Here is a 23,839-nt window from a genome sequence, read left to right as displayed (position 1 = left end):
ATGCTCAATTGAACTTAAAATGCCAAATTCAAAAATTCATAAAAAGAATATAAAATCTCAATGTCCCGAGCCTTCCAGCGCTCTAAAAGTCATTTCTGCTCATTCCTTTTTATATACCCTGCTTGGGGACATAGCTTCCAACTATACCTACGGGTGTTTGCATGTTGACCTTTAGTCCCCCGAAAAAGAATGTCTTAGAAGCCCTCACGGTAATAGACCGTGAGATGTCTCACAATAGAAAAGTCAAGGACGAAAATATAAAGAAATAGGCCTAGATAATAAATTAATAAGAGTGTTATGTGTTATCTTAGTTATATATATATATATATATATATATATATATATTAAGTTAATCTGTGACCTTTAGAACTCGAATAAGTAAACTCCGAGGGGTGTTCTACACCTAATCACCTAAAGCAAAATTGTTTGGGACTGATTGGGTTGAAAGTTCGCTACACGGGTTCCATAGAAAGTCATGAACTTAATAATAGCAAATAAAGCTAATCTGTGGCCTTTGAGGTTCGGGCAAGTAAACCCGAGGGATCTTTTTAAATCAAGCACACTAAGGTCATTTGATTTGGATGTGTTGGTTGGAAGCCCGTTACATGGATTTCAAAGAAAGCCATGAGCTTTGTTTGTAAAAAAAATGTGTAATTAGGAAGTTTGTACATATTTGTTTATAGTTAATTGAATAATTTGTTTAGGAAAAATGCTTGGATGCCAAAAGATTCCTTTGGACTTGGATTTGAACTTATGACATTGGGACTGAATGTTAATTACTTTGACTGGACTAAGTGGTTTGAAGTTTGTAACCAATCTGGGTAAATATTAGGGAATTTTTCAGAAAAAGATTGTTGTTGACCAATATATAGTTGGAATCGGTCATTGATATATATTTTGTGAAACAAAGATGATTGAGCATGTTTTGTCACATACAATTTCACGAGAGTAAGACCATAGTTTGTTCCATGAATTGGCTTGATGATATTAAAAAGGGAATAAGTGTTGTGATCTTTGATTCTATTGAGTTGTATTAGGGAGTAGCTAAAGTCTTATTTCTATTGTTATATAATTTGAGACTAAATCCAAGTTGACTCAAGGCATGACAGGTACATTCTCAACTATGGTACAAAAACAGGGTTAATTGGGTTGGATCTTTATCATGTTCTAATTTCATGCATTAAATTTCAAAACAAATTTAACTTTGGTTTTCTTTTCTTCTATTTTATTTTTATATTATTTTATTTTCTCTAGTTTAAATTTTTCTTGTTCTTTCTTGAGGGAAAGAAAGGTTTAAGCTTGAGGAGATTTTTAGGTGCATTTCATGCATTCATTTTGTAGTTTTAATCCATAAAAGTGCATTGCATTTAGGTTTAAACTCATGCATTTTGCATATTTTTCGGGATTTTTCATGATGCAATTCCATTCACACACTTTTGTGATATTTCAGGGACTTTTGAAGGTAGGATCTTAGTTGAGGTGATGAATAAGAGATATGGCCGAAGTTTCGGGACTATTGGAGCATCGAGGAGGAACTTATGAAGAAAATGAAGATTTTGGCTTTACAGGAGTTTACACGGCCGTGTAAATGTAAACCTTGAGTTTACACGGGCCGTGTAAACGCATACTCTTTGGCAATGTACTTCGAAGACCTGGCCGATTTGAGCATTCTACTTTTTTTTATTTACACGGCCGTGTAAATGATTTGTTATAGTTTACACGGGCTGTGTAAATGTGTCGTCAGTTTTAAAACAGTTTCATCCTTTGTAAAAGAGAGACATCCAGTTCCAGAGGAAGTCAAGTCGTATTTTGGGAGAAGAGAAAGGATTTTGGGAGATTTTGGAAGTTGATTAACATTTGGAAACACCCTAATTTTCATTTTGTAAGTCAAATTGAGGATACAAACTTGTTGAATTTGTAGTTTAATTTAGACATGTGTGGCTGATTTCTAATATCATTTCTGATTCTGAATTCTTAAGTATTTGTTGTTAGGTTGTAATTTACATTTGACTTATGTTTAACATCACGTAATCTTTGATTTGATCTTAATTATGTGTTTGATTGGTTCTCTTTTTCACTTGATCAATGAATTAGGCTTTCTTATCAATCTAGTTAATCAAATTATAAAATTCGTATACGTTTTATGATTTGATGTTAGTAACATGCACTTGATTGGTTGTATTTAGATCAAAATAAGTGTAATCAAAGATTAAATGTTCATAATCCCAAGCTTAAGAGGAATGTTGAACATTGTTGGTAATTGTTGCAAGAACTCAATGTCATTTAATGATTTGATGCAAGAACTTATTTGAATTGATCAATTAAATGAAGTTTTATTTGAAGAACATGTTTTGAATACAACACTTTTGTCAACTTAGATATTAGAGTTTATTAATATCTAAATTACCAACCTAGATTAAACATGAGTCATAACTATATTACATCTTTCAACATAATACATATATAGGAATCAGAATCAGAAATGTATTTCTTTTACTGAATTTTGTTTTCAATCTTATTTCTTTATGAATTTCAATTATAGTTTAAACATAATCCCCCATTTTAATATTGTTTGTATAATGTGTGAGAATATGGCTAAATAAGGAGTCCCGTATTCCTGTGGACCGACCTTGCTTACTCTATACTATCTTTAGTGTATGAAGTAGCAGTGATTTGAGTTTTATTGTTATTATTTTATCCTATTATTTGTTGGTTTGACAACCAAATACGTTTCCTCACCATCATTTTCATGAATCGGAGAGAAAGCTTATGACACTTAGATTTTTTATGGTGTAAGTGTTCCTATCCATGTGAATTTGTCATAACCTTAATCACAAGAATATGTCAACACAATAGGTTACAAACCTCAAGTTGTGTGCTAGTGATTAACAATAGGTTTACTCTTGATTAGTTCTTGAAACTATTCAAGATCTTTAAGACTCCCACTGTCCTTTTGACATATAAGATTCTTTTTGTCAAAAACCATTCCTTGACAAAACAAATATTCAAGAGTTAGTGCGGATTCTTATCAAGTTAAACACTTCTCACAATTGGTCTTAGTTTATCTTTGTCTTATCCAAAACATCACAACTTACCAATTTCAAATATACTAGAGTAAGAAAACATTTTACTCTACATTTGACAAGTGTTTTAAACCTTTCTTAAGATTATGTCACTCAAGTTACAATCTTATAGTATGACTCTAAGATTTGATTTTGGAACGAAGTACGATTTATCTTTTGATTTAACCATTTCAACAATTCATGATTCCTCTCCTTAGTCAAACAAATGCACTAAGGTGTCCTTAGAGAATCAATTGTGATATGGTTTCATAATCACTAAGATAGTCATAAAACAAGATACTCAAGTACTCTCCAATCTCTTCAGATTGGAGAAACTTTTATCTTTCTGCCTTATTTGATTCTTCTCATCCGTTCTGCCATACATTGAAACTTTTCCAATGTTTCAGAATTACACTTAAACTTGTAAGCATAACCATATTTACTAAACTTTAGTAAATCATAACCAATAATCGTATTGACCTTTGTGGTGAACCTGATCAGCGCACAACCAACTATACCCAATCCTTTAGTCCTTCACTCGACTCACACATACATGTGAACAAGGTCCTAGTCTAAATTTCCCAAAGATGAAAATTCTCATTCATCACACAATACAACTTGCATGATTCCAAGTTTCTATCCAACTGAAACTTGGGTGAAGAGAATCTTTCCTTATTTGGTAAATTATGACACTACCATACATGAAAGAATCAAATTTTATTTTCCAATATTGCTTTCAATGGAAACATATAAACAACAATTTTTCACAAATGTCATTCTAAGGATACTTAAAATAAATAAATCAAAACTTTTTTTAATTTTAAAACTTGCGGAAAAATCTTATCCTTACAATGCAAATACATATGAAATCTATGTTGATATCTATTCCTAAGCAATCTATCGTAACTCTTAAGTAGTTGCTCAAAATTTTGATCACCGAACCATTTTCGCGATAAGAATCAGCATACTCTTTCTTTAAGCTTCCTTTGATTTTCTAAAACATCAAAATGTAATTAGATTACATTATGTATTAAGAATCTCCAAAAGATACTTAATAGAGTTAGATAATGGACTTTACCTGAAGTAAAGTCAAACTTTTGACTTTACCAGATCTTTCAGGTAAATCTGGCAGCTTCGCAACTAATGCCCCTTCTTTTGGCAAAAAAAACATATGGACTCTTTGGAAATTGTACATGAGACTATCTTAGACTTATCCTTTCTCTTTACCATTAGGTCAAATGACTTGACCATGGTCGATCCCTTTCCATTAGGAAGAGAAAGCTTTTCTGGACTTCTAATGTTACCATTGTCAATGTCCACGGAAGTTTGGGAAGTTGATCTTCCAATCAAATTTTGCTTTACCAGTGCCCCAAATCATTGCTGATTTAGCAGCATCAAGCAAATAGGTAAGATCATTAAGGGTCATGCCTTGATCTGTCATCAGGGTGTGACTGAAGAACCAAGTCAACAACCAGCTACCTCGAGACTTCGACACCCGACTCTCCCGACTTGCCAATAGGGATTGAGTGACCTTGAACTTTTCAAGTATTTGAACTTGTGGGATAGGGAGAAAAATTGGAGGAGGTGGAGGAAGTGAGGCATGATTTCCAGTCCAATTAATGCACAACAAAGGGATTAATCTTTCACCTTGATTTCCATGTGGGATATCATCTTCAATAGGAAAGCTTGTTCCTAAAGATTTGGGAAGACCATAATTGTCTTAACTAGACATCTATAATGGGAGAAATTCAAGTTTAGTTGATTTAAAGTCCTTAATATAACACCCAATATGAAATATTAAGGCTAGGATCCAACAACCTATTTATAACCGGAAGAGGGATGCCGCAATCCAAGATATAAAATAGTTGAAGGTAGGTAAATGACGATTTACCAATTTCCACCATGAAAACGAAATATAATTAAGTTTTAATTGGATTTGAAACTCCTAGATCTTTTGAGATACATTGAACTTTCAATGGCATGTTTAAATCTCGATTGTGCCCTCTCAAGTTTGTGACTGGGATGCCGAGGATCACAAACAAGGTGTGAATAACCATGCAAATTGACTTGGTACCCTCAACTTTATCACCTAATTGATGTGCCGGTTAACCACACACGCTCCACCAATCTATGATAAACTTAAGTTACCCTTAGCCACACATTGTCAGTCCCATGTTAGTGTGCCGGTTAACCACACACGCTCCACTAACGACTTAACAAATGTCAAAGTGTAATTTCATGGGTTAGCACCAAATTCACATTTTCCTAAGTAACTAAGATTGGGAATTTATAAAAGGTTTAGTTACTTAGTATTTATCATTAATACTTTTAATGAAGGAAGAATTATAGTCCTTGTCCTACCCATTCGGCTAACGACCCTCCACCAGTCAAGGAAGCGGTGGGTGAGAGTGGACACCCATTTTATAGGCAGTAACCTTATACCCCCTTATAGACCGGCTTCGTGAATGAGGCCTACTAACGGTAAGACCGACTTTTTGCTTATACATATAATATATTAAACTTTTAATATTATAATAGTATAAGGGTGTATTTTAGACTTTTAAAATACTTGGTGGTTTAATCTATTAATTAAACTAGACTTTTAATTTAATTAAACTCAAACCATATATTTATGGATTTAATAATACTCTTTTAATTAAAGGCTTTAATTAACTATTAATAAAGTCCATAAGAGTTAATTTGAACTATTCAACAAAACATCATAATTCCAATTATTAAATTCAAAATTAAAACCATTTAATTAATTGTTTAAGATATGAACCCAAGAGTTTTAGAATTCAATTTTTTTCCATAAAAAACTTTTTTCAAATTCCAAAACTTGAGGGCAAGTTTTGTAACTCTTGAAAACTTTTGGATTCCATAACTTATGGAGTTAAATGTTTGTTTTATGATGAAACTTTTCATGTTCCATAACTTAAAAACAAGTTATGGAATTCTTTAAAACATTAACACCAAATTTTGTAACTCCATAAAAAACTTTGAATCAATTTTTTTTTTAAAAAAAAACTTTCATATCCATAACTTATGGAGGTTTCAAAAAAAAAACTTTTTAGATCAAACTTTTAAAACTAATAAAATAATCATATCATTTTATCTTTTACTAAATTTGACCTAATTCAACACATATAGCAAATGATTCAAATTTTACAAATAATTAGTTTTTCACAAAAACAAGTAATTATCTTAAAATTTGACAAGCTTGTTTTTTTTTTCTTTTTTTTTTTCAACTTTGAAAATCAAACATTTGCATCAATATAACAGAAAACAACTCATGGCTCTGATACCAATGTTGGGTTTTGAGCATTCTAACACTCATATGCTGTACATGCAACCCTAAATACCTTGGATCTATGTTTGCTCTATTATACATGCAAACTTGAACTTTCCAAGGTATTACCCTAACTAGCATACAATCTTTGATACTTGGGTAATATGTACAAGTTATAAGACATACCTTTTTGATGAAGCTTGAAGTCTTGATCTTTAAGAGCTTAGCCCCAATAGTGTGCAAGCCTCAAGTGAAATCACAAATCACCAAGAACACCTTGGAAAAACTTAAGAGAATATTAAGCACACTAGAAATGACCCACTCTTGTATCCTCACACACTAGTGCCATTTCATGTGCCAAAGACCTCTTTATATAGTATGGAGGATTAGGGTTTCATCTATGTAAACCCTAATACCCATGACCTTTCATTTCCATAGGATCCATGGGTTAAAAACTCCATGGACTATCCATGCAAGTTTAGCCCAACCTAAATGAACTTGGCCCATACTATATATAAGAGTCCATATTTAATTAGTTCCTTTTGATCACTAAATTAATTTTAAATTAATTCTTGATCAATACTAATTAAATAATATGATTCCATATTAATATATTAGAACTTATAATATATTAATATAAATCATAAACATACTACTCTCAAAAGACTATCCATATAAATTGTTCCGGTGAAGTGCAACCCAAATGGACCATGCCAAATCGGGTCAAGTACATATCAATAATAGTTATGGGCTTAGACACTAATCCAACACAATTCGTGTATTGAGTAGGCGAGATGAGGTTCCGGACTCGTAGATGGGTTTCATTTTGAGGGGTATTGATCTCCATCTGATGTCTTAGACCAGAGTGGGTCAGTTTCGTTGGTATGGGAAGAATCGCGGGACACATGGAACCAGTAGGTGGTAGACGACAAAGGTCGGAGGTGAGACGACTGCAGATGGGGTTGTAGTTTTCGCTTGGGGTAAAGCGAACTTCGTGACTTGTGTATCATGATGGGCCGAGATAGCTATTGTGAGAAGGAAGTTGGTAAGTCGTTTTATTGGGTGTGCAGTGGGTGATGGGTTTTAGGTGAAACAAATAAACTAGAAAACAATTCCTAAGTTCACATGCAACCTACTTTGGATCTATGTTTTAACTATTGAACATATAACTTTGAATTGCAAAACAAGAACCCTAGAGGAGAGAGGCTAATTTCAAAATTAACAAACTAGAGTTTAAGAGTTACATACCTTTCAATTGTTATAGCAAACAATTGACAATCCTCTTGATCTTGATCTTGATCTTCTTGGAAGCTTAGCACCACAAATGTAATGCCTCTAATGGAATCACACCCAAGAGCTAGCAAGAAGGAAATTAGAAGGAGAGAGAGAGAGGGAGTATGTAATTTTCGGCCCTAGGGTTTCACCAATGAAGGAGTGGGCGAATTCAGAAGCTGGGAGGCTCCTTATATAGCTGAGGGATCTGGGGTTTAGGGAAAACCCTAATACTCCTTTGCTTGGGGCCTAAGCTAATCCAAAGGCCTTATCCAAAGCCCTTTGGACGAAATCCTTAGGGTTTCCCCTATAGATTTCGTCCATCTCCTTCCAAGGAGGTTCTGGAGCCTTCCACTCAACTATCTAACAATTGCAAACTAGTCCCTGCACTTTATAATTAATACTTTTAACCCCAAAATTAATTCTGATTAATTTCTGGCTAACTATTAATTAAACATAATGATTTCTAATTAATATATTAATCTTTTAACATATTAATAAATCATTTATATTAATTTATTAATCTTATAAATTAATATCTCTCCTTTCATAATTTCTTTGTCCAGTTGCTAGGTTTGAGGGCAACCCAAAAGGACTGTGCTGCTATCAATTCAAGTACATACCAATTATAGTTATGGGCTTAGACACCTAATCCAACAGTCTCCCACTTGGATAAGTCTGTAACTATAATTGCTAGTGTGACTTCTAAATTTGACCAGCAAATTGTAGCTTCCAAAAGCTGCTGTTGAACTCTGACCCAGTCAGTTACGTGTCCTTAGATAAGTGATCATATAATCCTTCGTTCTGCAAGATATCCCCAAACATAAGACATGGAATGTAATCAATCTCTTTGTCCAGAATCTATGTTTCCCGATTTCTGATTTGTGATGATGTAGGACTTCTAATTGAACACATCAATTTAGTCCTGGCTGGGCCCAGCACATAGGTAACACCAAATCATCTAGGGGCCCACAGATATCGCTTTTCCGGTTAGGGCAAAAGGAACGAATAAACGTTGACTCATATGCTTGTATCTTTTACTCATCAAATTATACATGACAATACGTTTTATAACACCAAGTTACTGATGCGTTTTCGTATCACCAATGTATAACCGACTTTGTAAATTACAACTCATATATCTTCGTTTCAAGATTATAAGATATTATCATCTCAGTATTACTCGTGATGAATTCCATGAAGTGATACTCTGAGCGAGGGTTTATCCAATACTCAAATCTCAATTTCTGAGTACTCATGAACATTGCAGCAATTCTATTGCCATGTCTATCCTTAGACAGTCTGCAATCCAATTCACGACAGTCTTGATTCACTACTTACTTCCAAAAGTACGAGCGACTGTGGAGTTTGAATAATCTTATTATTTAGGAAGTCAAAACATGCAAAGTGAAACGCAATAATAATATTAATCCTATATGGCCCCAAAGCTTTTGAGCGTAAATAAAAACACTTTTATTTAAACACCATATTGATTACTCATTATTCATTGCTTACTGTTTCAGAAAATCAACTTATTACTCGAATTATAACCACAATTGTCCCATGCTCCAAGCATGCACACTTTGGTTTCCTATGATCCATACTTTGTGAAATAGATCAATTGAAAAACTTTTCATTTCACAATCTCCAATCCTTATTATTAGTATAAGAATACCAAATTCTTACCACTTTTAGAATATGTCAGATTCTAACATTTTATGCAATGATTCTTTCGTAATGTCATAGCACAAAAGTTACCAAGACTCGACTAATGAAATTACAAGGTATTCTATCGGAAATTGTTACAAGACAATTCCATAGACGTGAAGTCTCACATTCAAAGTACATTCCTTTGAACATCCTTCTCACATAAAAGTTTCTAATCTAGACATATTTCTTAATATCCAACTCCCATTAATGGAAACATTTCCATATTTGCCATATGACAACTCATTCTTAATAGAATCTTATCTATTCATAATAATGTCAATATAGTCCATTCAGTATTATACTTCCAACTACTCACAAGCGACAAATCCTCAGTGAACCTCAGATCGTCCTTTGATAGTTGTTTAATTATTTTAGTCAAAACCGATTCTAGTCCCTTTTTCCCTCTTAATGCCCTAGGCATTTGGAAAATTTTAGAATGGTCAAATATTACAGCATATGCAATCGATCGTATACCCGAAGCGTATTGGACACGATGCAAAATGTCTCACATAAAGACGTGATACTTTATCATCCTTCTGCCATAATATTTTATGTGCCCTGTTCCCACAATTCGAACTATGAAGAGGGATGCCGTAATCATAATCGAATTTTGAGAATGCACTATGTATCCTTGACTAAATTTATTAATGTTTCTCGATCTAAGCTTTAGAATTTTGAAACGAAGTATAATATTCTCTCCCTTAATTATAGCAAAACAACTTTTCAACCATTGCAACTTTGCAAAGTGAATCTTTGTTTTCTATAATTAATATTGCTAACTTGCAATACTTACCATAATAATCATGCTCCCACTAACATGATGATTATTTTCTTACCAGCATAACACTTATGCTCCCATTAGCTTTGACATGTATTCAAAAAACAATTTTAACTTCCAAAAAACAATGCTTATTGAATTCCTTAAGTTCATATTTCTAATACCTAATGCTTTGATAAGCCTTTATCTAAGCTTCTTAAACTCATACACCTTTGCCTTAGAAAGCTCATATGTATGTCTAGACAAATTCAGAACTTATGTTACTAAGTCCCAAATGTTCAGACTAATTGCCAAATCTCACAATTCGAACTATGAAGAGGGATGCCGTAATCATAATCGAATTTGAGAATACAATTTTCACAATTGTTGTCTTCTTAAAATCTCTCTTAGTGAAAGCATTTCCTCACAATCATTTTCATGAAGGAGGGAAACCTTATGCCACTTAGATTTTATGGCGTATGTGTTCCTATCCATGTGAATTTGCCAAAAACAAAGTTTGCGACAAATCCAAACTCATATGGACCGAACGTGCTCAATCTCGATTTATTACCTCATGGTAACACGAGTGCCCACCATGTCTTCCAAGTGGTTTAGCAACTCATCCTTACTTATCAATGTACTTTCCATTGATCAAGGTGCTTTCTCTTTATGCATTCACATGAGAACTCATAGAACTCACATGCATAATTAACTCAATTGGAATGGCACAAAAAAGGAGTATGTCATCCACGATAGGCTTTAAACCTCAAGTCGTGTGCTAGTGATGATCAACTAGGTTGAACTCTTGATTTGTTCTTGAAACCTTTCAAGACCATTAAGACTCCCACTGACTCCTTGACATATAAGATTCTCTTGTCAAGAAACATTCCTTGACAAAACAAATATTCAAGAGTTAGTGTAGTTTTTATCAAGACTATCACTTCACATAATTGGTTCTAGTTGATCTTTGTCTTATCCAAGACATCACAACTTACCAACCTCAAATGTGCAGGGATAAGAAGACTTTTTCCAATTCCACATTTGTTGAGTGTTATAAACCTACTAAAGACGTGTCACTCAAGTCACAATCTTGGAGTATGACTCTTAAGACTTGATATTGGAACGAAGTATGATTGACTTATTGATTTAACTATTTCCATAATTCTCGATTCCTCTTCTTAGACATGCAAATGCACTAAGACTCACTTAGAGGACCAATTGAGAAATAGTTCTTAATCATTAAGACCTATCATAAAACACAATAAAAGGTACTCTCCCTTCTTCTTAGAATAGAGAAACTTTTATCTTTCTGCCTACTTGATTCTTCTTATTCGTTCTGCTATTGATTGAAACTCTTTCGATCAACTCAGAATTATACTTAATCTTATAAGTATAACCATATTTACTAAACTTTAGTAAATCATGATGAATATCTTTATCACTCTTGTGGTGGACTTGATCAACGCACAACCTAGTGTACTCGATCTCCTAGTCCTTCTCTTGACACTTTGCACAAGAATTAGTCTAATTTCCAAATATGACGTTCTCATTCATCACGCAATCTAGTTGTATGATTCCAAGTTTCTGTCCAATTGAAACTTGGGCGATGAGAATCTTCCCTTATTTGGCAAATTCTCGACATTTCCACAAATAACATAATTAAGAATCAAATCCATTCATTGTAGTAATACACAAACATCAATTTTTCATAATGATTTCATTGCAAGGATATATAAAATTATTCAAACCAAAATTTATTTTATTCATAAAAGCAGCGGAAAACATGTCCTTACAATGCAAAATCAACTGAAAAACTATGTAATCAAATATTCCTAACAAATCTATCATAACTTTCTAAGCTCAAAATCTGATCTTCGAATCCATGCGATCGTGATCCATTTCTTCGTGATCAGACTCATCTTGCTCTTCCATCAAGCTTCCTCTCTTTTCTCTAATCCTGCAAAACATTCAAATGTAATCTTATCACATTATGTATTAAGAATCAATGAATAGGAACTTAATGGAGTTAGATTGTGGATTTTACCTGAAGCAGAGCCATACTCCTTGACTCTCCCATCTCTTGGACTCTTCAGGTTCTCAGGGCAGATTTGTATCCAACGTCCCTTCTCTTGGCAGCAGAAACAGGTGGGTTCTCTTGGAATGTCCTTGAAAGCATGGTTGGTTGATTCACCAAACAAATATGCTCCATTGCTTTGCCAAATCATTTCTGATTCAGCAGCAATAAGCATGTAAGTTAGGTCAATGAGGGTTACGTCAAGATCCATCATATAAAACTCTCTTTTGAACTTATTATATGATTCAGGGAGTGACTGAAGAACCCAGTCCGCAGCCAACTTCTTGGGAAAGGTCGCACCCAACATTATCAACCTATCGATGTGTGATTTCATCCCTAGGACGTGAGCACACATGGGTTTACCATCTTCATGTTTCATTTCCAATAGGGCTTTAGTGATATTGAACTTTTCAATCCTTCGGTCTTGTGGGTTTGGGAGAACAACAGGAGGAGGTGGAGGAAGTGAAATCAAGCTAGTCCACATGGCAGGGATTGATCTTTCACCTTCATTGTGGAACAAACTTTCACTTTGAGCAGGAATACCTTTTCCTTTGGATTTGGGAAGACCATGGTTAGATTCAGACATCTACAAAACGGGAGAAATCAAGTTAGTCGATTGAATCCTTAATAAAACACCCAAAAGAGATATTAAGGCTAGGATCCAACTATGAAGATTCACAACTTAGAAATGGGATGCCGAGATCCAAGTGTAAATTTCATAAAGGTAGGTGAATGACGATTCACCAATTCCACCATTAGACGAAATAAACGAAGTGAAATTCCTAATTCTTTTGAGATACATTGAAACTATTCAATGGCATGTTTTAATCTCAGATTATGCTCTTCTATTTGTGATTGGGATGCCGAGGATCACAAACAAGATGTGAATAACCATGCAAATGTGCTTGGTAACCTCATTGTCTTTATCATTAACTATTGATGTGCTGGTAAACCACACACACTCCATCAAAATGACAATTATGAGATACCCATTACTACTCTTTATTGGTGCCTTTTAGTATGCTGGTTAACCACACACGCTCCATTAACGACCAATAAAGCATAATGTGCAATTTCATGGATTAGCATACTTTTCACATTTTTCCTAAAGTAACTAGAGTTGGGATTTTGTAAAATAATGTTCTAGTACTTTCTTTAATAACATTATACTTTTAATGAGATGTAGTTGTCCTATCAAACCCGTTCTGCTAACGACCCTCCACTAATCAAGGAAGCGGTGGGTGAGAGTGGACACCCATTCAACTACCATTTTATAGGCAGTTTCCTTAAACCCCCTTATAGACTAGCTTCGTGAATGAGGCATACTAGCGATTTGACTGACCATATTCTTATACATATATAATATTAAACTTTTAATTATAATACATATATAAGGTGTGTTTTAAACTTTTTAAAACTTTAAGGTTTATATATAAATTTCGAAAAATTAAACTATTAATTTAAATTTAAAATAAACCAAATAACTAGATTTAATAATTATCTATTAATTAACTTTTAATTAATCTATTAAATCTTGTAAGGATTATCTAATCAAATTAAACAATTAATTTAATCCTAATCCTTATCCATCTAGATTTCGAAAATTAGGGTAAAGGATAATTTCCTTATTTTTCTCAATTATCCAATTAGGCAATAATTATCCAATCAAGTAATAATTATCCAAAATAAGATAAAACCCTAAAATAACAAGCAAATTTCGAAATTTAAGGGAGGAGGCTAGGGTTTTCCAAAACCCTAACCCTAATTTCGATTAGGGTTCATGGAGGCTAGGTTTTTTCGAAAAACCCTTTGAACCAAAAACCCTAAAAACGAAAATTTTGGCCTTTAGGGTTTAATGGCTATAAACCCTAATTTGCAATTCAACTATTATAGCAATTCAATTTAAAACAAACAATGGCTCTGATACCACTGATGGATTATAGGTGAAACAAATAAACTAGAAAACAATTCCTAAGTTCACATGCAACCTACTTTGGATCTATGTTTTAACTATTGAACATATAACTTTGAATTGCAAAACAAGAACCCTAGAGGAGAGAGGCTAATTTCGAAATTAACAAACTAGAGTTTAAGAGTTACATACCTTTCAATTGTTATAACAAACAATTGACAATCCTCTTGATCTTGATCTTGATCTTCTTGGAAGCTTAGCACCACAAATGTAATGCCTCTAATGGAATCACACCCAAGAGCTAGCAAGAAGGAAATTAGAAGGAGAGAGAGAGAGAGAGGGAGTATGTAATTTTCGGCCCTAGGGTTTCACCAATGAAGGAGTGGGCGAATTCAGGAACTGGGAGGCTCCTTATATAGCTGAGGGATCTAGGGTTTAGGGAAAACCCTAATACTCCTTTGCTTGGGGCCTAAGCTAATCCAAAGGCCTTATCCAAAGCCCCTTGGACGAAATTCGGAGGGTTTCCCCTATAGATTTCGTCCATCTCCTTCCAAGGAGGTTCTGGAGCCTTCCACTCAACTATCTGACAATTGCAAACTAGTCCCTGCACTTTATAATTAATACTTTTAACCCCAAAATTAATTCTGATTAATTTCTGGCTAATTATTAATTAAACATAATGATTTCTAATTAATATGTTAATCTTTTAACATATTAATAAATCATTTATATTAATTTATTAATCTTATAAATTAATATCTCTCCTTTCATAATTTCCTTGTCCAGTTGCTAGGTTTGAGGGCAACCCAAAAGGACTGTGCTGCTATCAATTCAAGTACATACCAATTATAGTTATGGGCTTAGACACCTAATCCAACAGTGGTAACCTTTGGAGGTTCAACTATTGGGTCGGGAGTTGACCTGGTGCTCAGTGTTCGAAGGGATATTTGAGAGCATCTAGGGTTTATGAATAAGGGTGTTAGAGGATCGTTCCGAGCTGGCTTGACCTCTTCCTTGTGTCTGAGGAAAAAGTTTTGAGGATCAATCCTTCAGAAGAGTTCTGATAGCTTTTCAGGCGGTGGGTCCATGGTGGTTTATGACCCTTCTGTTCCTTTTGAGTTACGATCGGGATCGATTAAAGAATCAGAATTGGTAGAGTGTTCTTAGAGTCTGTTATTCGATGAGCGATTAACATGATGATATTTTGCGAGGGTGGTCTGGCAGGGGGACAGACCACTAGAGTTTTCAAGTCCTGGAGAGACAGATCGTGTACCGCAACGGAAGAAGGGTCTGTCCTTCTTCAGGGTCGGGAGTTCATGTTGGGTTCAGGTGTCTTTGGAAGAGATTGTTGTATGATATGAGGTCCTTTCGGTGGGGCTTCTCGGGTTATTGGATTCGATCTATGTGTGATAAGGAGCGATTTCGAGGGCCAAATCTAATTCAAGTGGGGGAGAATGGTAACATCCTATTTCGGATCGTCCGTGATTTAGGGTTCGTGGGTTGCAACCCGGGCATGAGGAAGCATCGGGGCTTCGACGAGTTGCTAGAAGCGTAGGGCTTCTCGTCACCTTTCCGTGGATATGAGGTTCATTGGAAAAGAAGTTATATCGAGGAAACTATGGAAGTTTGAAGTTTGACAAGAAAGGTCCCTTATTTGAGAAAGGTGGCAGCTGAGTACGCTGGGTGTATGTGTGTGTATGCTTAGCGTACTCATGTGCGTGAATTTGAAGCGGAGTCACCTAGTACGTTGGGCGTACTAGAGGGTACGCTGGGCGTACTAGGAACATAATGAAAACCCTAAATAAGGGGGTGTCCCTATTTAAAGAATAAGATGGCCTCATTCCTGACCACCATCCTCAGACAATAAACCCTCTCAAACCTTAAATACTCGTCCATTGAGCTTGTGTGACCATTTGTGAGCTATTGAGTGATCTTGTGGTTCTTTGGAGTGAAGAAGGAGCGTTGAAGAAAAAGGATTGGGATTCCAGGCTTTGGATCTGAGCTTATCTGAGTTGGAAGCTTCATGTTGAGGTATAAAGCTCAAAGCTTTCTCACTCTTTTGATTTGTGCATCATTTTAGTGTATTTTAGGGTTTTAGTCCCAAAGTTGGAGACTTTATGAGATATTGAGCTCCATAGGTTATTATCAGCTTCTTTGAGTGTCTTTAGTGGTGTGGAATTATAAAAATCGAGATTTGGACGTTTGAATCAACCCATGCATGAGATATGTGAATTTTGAGATGAGAAAAGGAGAGTTTTTGGTGTTTGTGACTTTACCAGCCATGCAAAGGCTTAAAGTCACAAGCTTTATGGAGTAAGAGCCATTAGGGAGTCTAGATCTGAGATTTGAGTTAAGGTCTTAACGGGTTAAGACCAAAGGAGTAGGAAGAGCAAACTTGGACGTACGCTGAGCGTAATTCCAATACGCCCCGCATACTGACCAAATGTCCCCAATGGCCAATCTGGATTCGTGCGTACGTTGAGCGTACCAAGGGAGGTACGCCCCGCGTAACCTCACTGTGGACTTTTGGGCTAAGTCTCATTTTGGGCCTTGAGTGTTGGGCCTGGAAGTTTGGGCTTGTTGCACTAGAGTTTTGGAAATAGGAATGTATATATATATATATATATATATATATATATATATATATATATATATATATATATATATATATATATATATATATATATGTGCCTTGGGCCCTTGAGTTGGGATTGTCACTTGGACTTGAGAGTTGGGCCTCGGGAGATCCTATTCATTATTGGGCTTTGGTGGGCCCAATGAGTTTAGGTTATTGATGGGCTAGTTAGTGGACTACCTTTAGACCTAAAGAGTGAGGGTTTTGACTTAGATCTTAATTGGGTAATTGTGGATCTTGGTCCAGTGTTAGAGGCCAGTGTGCAGCAGCAACATCTATAGGAGCTGTTCATCATCCGAGGTGAGTCTTCTTACTATACTTACCTAGTGTGGTAACCGTTGTGTGACAGGAGGGTCTTACATGCTTATATTGAGTATTGTGATACCTTGCATTTTGTCTTTGTGATTTATGTTGTGTATTATTCTGAGCTTACTGAGTTAGGACCGGAGGGTCCACCCGAGTTGTGGGACTGGAGGATCCCACCGAGACATATTGACCGGAGGGTCTTATCTCAGTATAGCCATGAGAGGCTAATGAGATATGTGTGGTATTTTGGGGAACTCACTAAGCTTCGTACTTACCTTGTTATGTGATATGTATTTCAGGTTCTTCTCAGGATCGCGGGAAGGCGACGGCTTGATTGTACACACCAGAGAAAGAGTTATGTTTTGAGGATCCTGGGTTATTAATCAAACAATTATGGAGATGCGTTTTGTAAATTAAATAAATGAGATTTTTTTTAAATGTGTTATGATAATTATGTGATTTTAAAATGAAAAAAATTTGTTTGAAAATTTACGATTTTATAGTGTGTGTGTGTGTGTGTATATATATATATATATATATATATATATATATATATATATATATATATATATATATATATATATATATAGATATATAACCAATATCAAAATAGAAAAAGAAATTTTGGTAGGAAGGTAAGAAATTTTTTATGTACATATTTTTTAACAAACAAACAAAATGAATCATTAGATAAATCAAAAGTAAGATAATTTACAAAAAAAAAATCTCTCTGAAACACACTATTATGATTCACTTTTTAGTAAATTCAGAGAATACTTCAATTTTATGACAATTTTAGTGAATATTAACAAAATCATCATAAAAATGGTTTATTGAAATATTTTTTCTGGAATTTTTTTTATGAATCATGTTTTTTTTAATTATCTAGTGATTAATTTGTTTTATTCACCAATAAAATATACCGAAAAAATACTCCTTACCTTCTTACCAAAAAGAATTTTCTTACCGGATATATATATATATATATATATATATATATATATATATATATATATATATATGGGTAAAATGAATATACCTAAATGGTATATAAGCTTAGGTATACAAACTTATCATAGTACGTCGTTTTTGTATAATATACACGTTGTAATGGTCCAAATGCTTAAAATTTAACTCCTAATCTAAGTTATATACCGTATAGGATATAATCAAATATATATATATATATATATATATATATATATATATATATATATATATATATATATATATATATATATATATATATATATATATATAGAGAGAGAGAGAGAGAGAGAGAGAGAGAGAGAGAGAGAGAGCTAGGTTCAAATGTGGATTTACATCTATTGTGTGGACGTGTGGACAGTGCTATTCTGTGAGAATAACAAAAAAAATATGTTGTTTGATTATGTGAATACATTCAATCTTATATAATTATTGTCATTATCACATATTCTCACTAATTAAATCGTCTATAAGGTTATTATATATATATATATATATATTTATTCTCATTCTGTGAGGATGTTGTCCGAATGTTTATTGAGTCGTATTCTGTAATAATGAAAATGAGTGAAAAAAGATGTCTGAGAACAAAAATGAATAAGAATTAGTAAGAATACATTAAAATGACGATAATTATGTGAGGTTGAACGTATTCACATTATTAAACAACTTATTTTCTTAGTAATTCTTGTAGAATAGCATAGTTCACACGTCCATACAATAGTTGTCCATCCACATTATAACCTCTTTCTCTCTCTCTCTCTCTCTCTCTCTATATATATATATATATATATATATATATATATATATATATATATATATATATATATATATATAATAAGCAACTTTTTATGCATTCAATGCCTTTATGACCTAACAAAAAAAGAACAAAAACAAGAACAAATGGACACTAAAAGACTTTATCCACTCACAGGATTATGTTATTCTGAATATATATTCAAGAAGGTGGCTTTAAAGTAGCAATTTTGTCTATTGTGTTTGGTTTATATGCACCCCAAAAGCTACAGGGATCGTGAAAATGGCAAATAATTGAAAGATCCAATGATATTAATTTCACAAAGATAGTAAAAAAGCTGGAATTTGGATGTTTCCCCCACCTACTCACAACTTGGTGTTTTTGGAGAGCATGCTCATGGTTTTAGAATCTTGCTTCACTATCTCCACTTCTAAAATAATAATTGTTTTCGGTATTTAAACATTTTAAAATCCTAATACTTTTTAACCGTTAGATAATTGGGTATGAAGTGATCTGCAGTTTTCGGTTAAGTATATAATTCGGTGGGTTTTGGTTCATTGGGTTTCGTTTTAGATTACATTGCTGATTGAATTTTAATTAAGACAGGTCTAAAGAAAAAAAAAAAAAAAAAAAAAAAAAACATGACTAATTAAACCCCTAATTCGGATTGAACTCAAATATATAATTAAGACAATTTATTTAGGAACGTACAGGATATTACATTACATAATCTGCAGTTTTTAGAGGTTTTTAATATTGCTTTCCATGAACGGTGTTTAAAAATTAAAATTTAGCTTTATATAATTTTGGTTTGGTTTGTCATGATAAAGATCTTACGATTTAGATATTTCTATTTTTAGATGACCTATAAAACCACATCTATGGGATGTGGGTTCTATGATCTATCCAACCTTTTGTAACGTACCAACTTGAACGCGTATGTATATTGAAACATCTATTTTTATCAAGGGTTTAATCATTTTGACATTAACTTTTTTTAATTTAACAGCAGTGAACTAGCTATTTATGTTTATTATTTTGTGTGTTGATCACTTTAATTTATATTAAACAGTAACGCACACCATATAGGGACAGATATTGATTTCGTGCGACTTTGGTTTTTCTTGAAAGTTCCCTCTCAGAAACAATAACAAACTATACAAGCATAATCATAAACTGTTAGAATCAAGATTCGTAATTAATGAATTCTTGGTGACAAAGGTACCTTTCAACCTCTATCCCCTATCGCCCCCTTATATACAGCACCACCTTTCTTCTTTATTATTAGAAACTCAATATATACTCCCTCGTTACAAACACATACTAGAAAACCATTCCATTACACGACCTAATCTTTAAGCATTTTCGTGACGAATTGAGCCTGTACATGCTTTAATCTTCCTCGATCTGTAATAAAATAAGGAGATGGGTTTGAGAGATATTGGAGCCACACTGCCACCGGGGTTTAGGTTTTACCCTAGTGATGAGGAGTTGGTTTGCCACTATCTTTACAAGAAGATAGCTAATGAAGATGTTCTTAAGGGTACTTTAGTGGAAATTGATCTTCATACTTGTGAGCCATGGCAGCTTCCTGGTGAGTTTAGTTTCTCCAAGTTTATTTTCTATGATTAAATTATTTCTGTTTGATCATGGGAACTTGGGAAAGAAATGCATGTTTAGTTTCGTTTTGAGCAGACAATGAACATGTTAGACAGTTTTTTGATGGGTTTAACAATTAGATACAACCAACCAGTCATATGTGCACATGGTTGTCAGATCATGCTAATTTTGCTAGCAGCTTTTTTGTGATTTTACAAAAAAAATCAACCACAAACACCCAAAAATCGAATGTTTTAACCCGATTTAGATTATGCAGATAGTGGCATGCAATTCAAGCTTTTGAAATAGTACTCACTGCACATATATACATGGTAGATTGATTTACGCGTTATTTTTTGCGAGAGTAAGCAATATAGAAATCTTTATATCTATAGGCACTGCATGATTAATCTATTGAGTGGGAACTTAATTTGAAGTCTGAATTTCGTAGTGCTTTAACTATTACTGTTTTTCATATCCATATATATAGTCATTATAAAGAGCACAGACTACTTTCATGATCACACACATCCCGAAGGACATTTTAATATGGAATCAAGAAATCTTGTTTATTCCAGTTAACCCCCGATCCCCTTCTCTTTCTCACTATATATTTTTTAATGGATATGACAAAAGATATAGATACACTAATTAATGTATGTATCAATCATCCTAATCAATCACGCTGATTAAATTATATATATTCTGCTGCTATTAAATTCTATCCTTAACTTTATATCGTATTATATGAAAGATATCATTCTGTGTATCTGTGGGAACTGATTTAAAAGCTATGATTGGATAATGATATTTTTTTAATTAGACAGCCTTCTTGCTTTCTTCAATTAACTGGTCCCTTGTGAAAAAAAAAAACAATAATTATGGTCACTCGGACGACGACAACTTTGACGTGCGTTTAAAATGATTTGAATGCAGCAAAATTGTCGACAGGTGTAAATAATTTAAGAGAAATTAAATAGATTCTTATATTTTCTTTCTACCCGTTCTTTTACCATTTTACCATTTTTAGATGATAACAAGTATAATAAAAAATTATTAATTTTATTAAATATGACTTGTATCACACTCTTTAAAATATATCCTAAGAAAAAAAAAGTAGTAGAATATTTGATTTTTCATAATTTAATTTAAGTATTTTTATTTTAACATTTGACTGGAGCAAAAAAAAAATATATATATATATATATATATATATATATATATATATATATATATATAAAAGTTCAAAAAAGAACTCAAAAACTGTGAAGAACCAAGGAATTCCATCATATTGATCGATCATATTTCATGTCTGTGTATCAGTATGTATGCTAATATGAGGGTGTTTAGGATTTTTTTCAATTAACTTTTTGACTTTTAATTTTTTTCAAAACGTTAAAAAATTACAAAAAAGTTATTTGATAAATTGAAAAGTTTTTTCAAATCAATTTTTAGCTAAGAAAAAAAAGTTGGCTGGACAAAAGACAGCATTTTGTGACTTTTGGCTTTTCTCACTTAAAAAACTTAAAAGTAAAGCCAAACATATTTTAAAAACCTTGTTTTAAAAAAAGTTTTTTTACAAAATGTTTTTTATAAAAAACACTTTTAAATTTAAAAAGTAATCCCAAACACACCCTATGTATATCGATATGCATGTGATGCTTGTAAGTTGGTGAATGGAAACACATTTCTTTGTCACATACACATCAGAGGTAGTGCTAATAAGGACATATTCTGAAATTGACATTGTACCAGTAATATGCATCATGTTTGTTAGTCTTCCATTTGAATCCTAAACACTGTACCACTGGAAACGCCTTCATTTAATTTATTCTGCATCGTTGTCGCTTTTTGTCTAAGCTTTTATGTCATTTTAAAGCATTTAATTATTGTCTTAGTTTTTCAAGCTTTTAATGATGTCTGGTATCAATTATTAATTTTTGTTTTTATGCTAATAAAGAGATGGCGAAACTCAATTCAAGCGAGTGGTACTTCTTCAGCTTTCGTGATCGCAAGTATGCAACTGGATATCGAACAAACAGGGCCACTATATCCGGATACTGGAAGGCTACTGGAAAAGATAGGACAGTTGTGGATACGAGAACTGGTGCCATCGTGGGGATGAGGAAGACTTTAGTGTTTTATAAAAACCGCGCACCAAATGGGATTAAAACCGGTTGGATCATGCATGAATTTCGTCTTGAAAACCCTAATATTCCGCCCAAGGTAAGAATTAAATCAATTCTTTAAATTCCACACCGAGAATTAAATATATTGATGAAGAATATGAGAACTCTTTTTTCAAGTTTTGGTTGACCAAGTTTCTTTTCGTTTTGGTTGAATTCAATCAACAGGAAGACTGGGTTTTATGTCGAGTGTTTTACAAAGCAAAGGGAGACAATAGCAACGAACGCAGCCCACAAGACATGTATCACAATACATATGATGCCACTTCACTAAATCATGATGATGCATGTCCCACCCTCCCACCACCGCCTTGTGTCCACCACCACCACCATATCTGCACCACCACCCCCAACCTCTCCAATCAAAATCCAACACCACCGGTTCACCACCACCGTCACCACAAAAATTACTTGGACATATCACCACAGCAATACAACCTCCCAAATCTTCTCCAGTTATCGCAAGAGGCTACCTTGAAGGAATGTATGGACCAAATGATTGTAAGCTCAAATAGTAAGTGTGAAGATCACTATGGTTTCTTTTACGATATGGCGTTAGAAGACTATGCCTCTTCTCAGAATCTACAAGACATGGAATTCGATGACGATGATAATGACAATGGCATAGTGTTCTAGGAGTAGTAATTAATTTCAAGCTCAAGTATTTTAGGCATAGAAAAATTAAGATAAGAACATTTGATTATTCAGTATTTTTATGTTTGATTTCGATTTGAACCAAGTGATTGATTTGTTGTATATTAAGAGATTGATTCTATATGTACATACACAGGTTGATTTGGGTTTGTAATTGTTGCTCGTTTCATTTTAAAGCGTCAATATTTGATCCACTCATCCAGTTCGTTATGCAATTGCATAGGGTACAATAGATTATTTATGTGTTATCGGTTTGATTTTTTCTTTTGGTTATTATTGAACTATAATGATAACATTTATCGTTGGTTCTATAAAATCTAAAAGTAGAAAAATATCAAGAAACTTGATCGAATACAACTCCTCCAATCTTTATACTCAAAGGTCATCATCTAATTAATTTGTTTTTCCATTCTAAATCCTTTGTGCAGGGTTTTCTCCACAATTTACGTAAAGAAAGCAACAACGTGTAAGCAACGACGACATATAATGAATACGTTATGACTAGGATGTACCAATATATTCCTTATATATATATAATTTTTTTACTAGTTTTCAGTTACCATTGTTTTTATACTAAATATAATCGTTATATATGGTAAATAAATATTATTTTGATCTATATACACCTTGTGTGAATGA

The 23,839-nt window shown here is 33.5% G+C and overlaps 1 protein-coding gene across 2 annotated transcripts; it reads left to right on the top strand.

The window, feature by feature from the left end:
* The first annotated feature begins 19,967 nt into the window (after positions 1 to 19,967).
* Positions 19,968 to 23,354, top strand: LOC145137818 (protein CUP-SHAPED COTYLEDON 3-like). 2 transcript variants are annotated; one of them, XM_079071953.1, is made up of 3 exons: positions 19,968 to 20,355; positions 22,321 to 22,586; positions 22,715 to 23,354. In XM_079071953.1, the coding sequence occupies exons 1-3, from the start codon at positions 20,187 to 20,189 to the stop codon at positions 23,180 to 23,182; spliced, it is 903 nt and encodes a 300-aa protein (XP_078928079.1). In that variant the 5' UTR covers positions 19,968 to 20,186; the 3' UTR covers positions 23,183 to 23,354. The 2 variants fall into 2 exon arrangements, with proteins under 2 accessions (XP_078928079.1, XP_078928080.1); XM_079071954.1 differs by lacking the exon at positions 19,968 to 20,355 and adding an exon at positions 22,120 to 22,132.
* The last annotated feature ends 485 nt before the right edge of the window (positions 23,355 to 23,839 follow it).

Source organism: Lactuca virosa, chromosome 9 (assembly GCF_052849685.1).
Source record: "Lactuca virosa cultivar CGN04683 chromosome 9, Lactuca_virosa_CGN04683_v6, whole genome shotgun sequence".
In the NCBI taxonomy this organism is placed as follows: domain Eukaryota; kingdom Viridiplantae; phylum Streptophyta; class Magnoliopsida; order Asterales; family Asteraceae; genus Lactuca; species Lactuca virosa.
Note: the sequence above shows the minus strand (reverse complement) of the source record. Positions and strands in the feature narration are given on the sequence as shown.

Coding starts and splice junctions, on each gene's coding strand:
- LOC145137818 (XM_079071953.1), top strand. CDS start 20,187: ATGGGTTTGAGAGATATTGGAGCCACACTGCCACCGGGGTTTAGGTTT. Junction 20,356..22,320: donor TGAGCCATGGCAGCTTCCTG/GTGAGTTTAGTT, acceptor ATGCTAATAAAG/AGATGGCGAAACTCAATTCA. Junction 22,587..22,714: donor ACCCTAATATTCCGCCCAAG/GTAAGAATTAAA, acceptor TTCAATCAACAG/GAAGACTGGGTTTTATGTCG.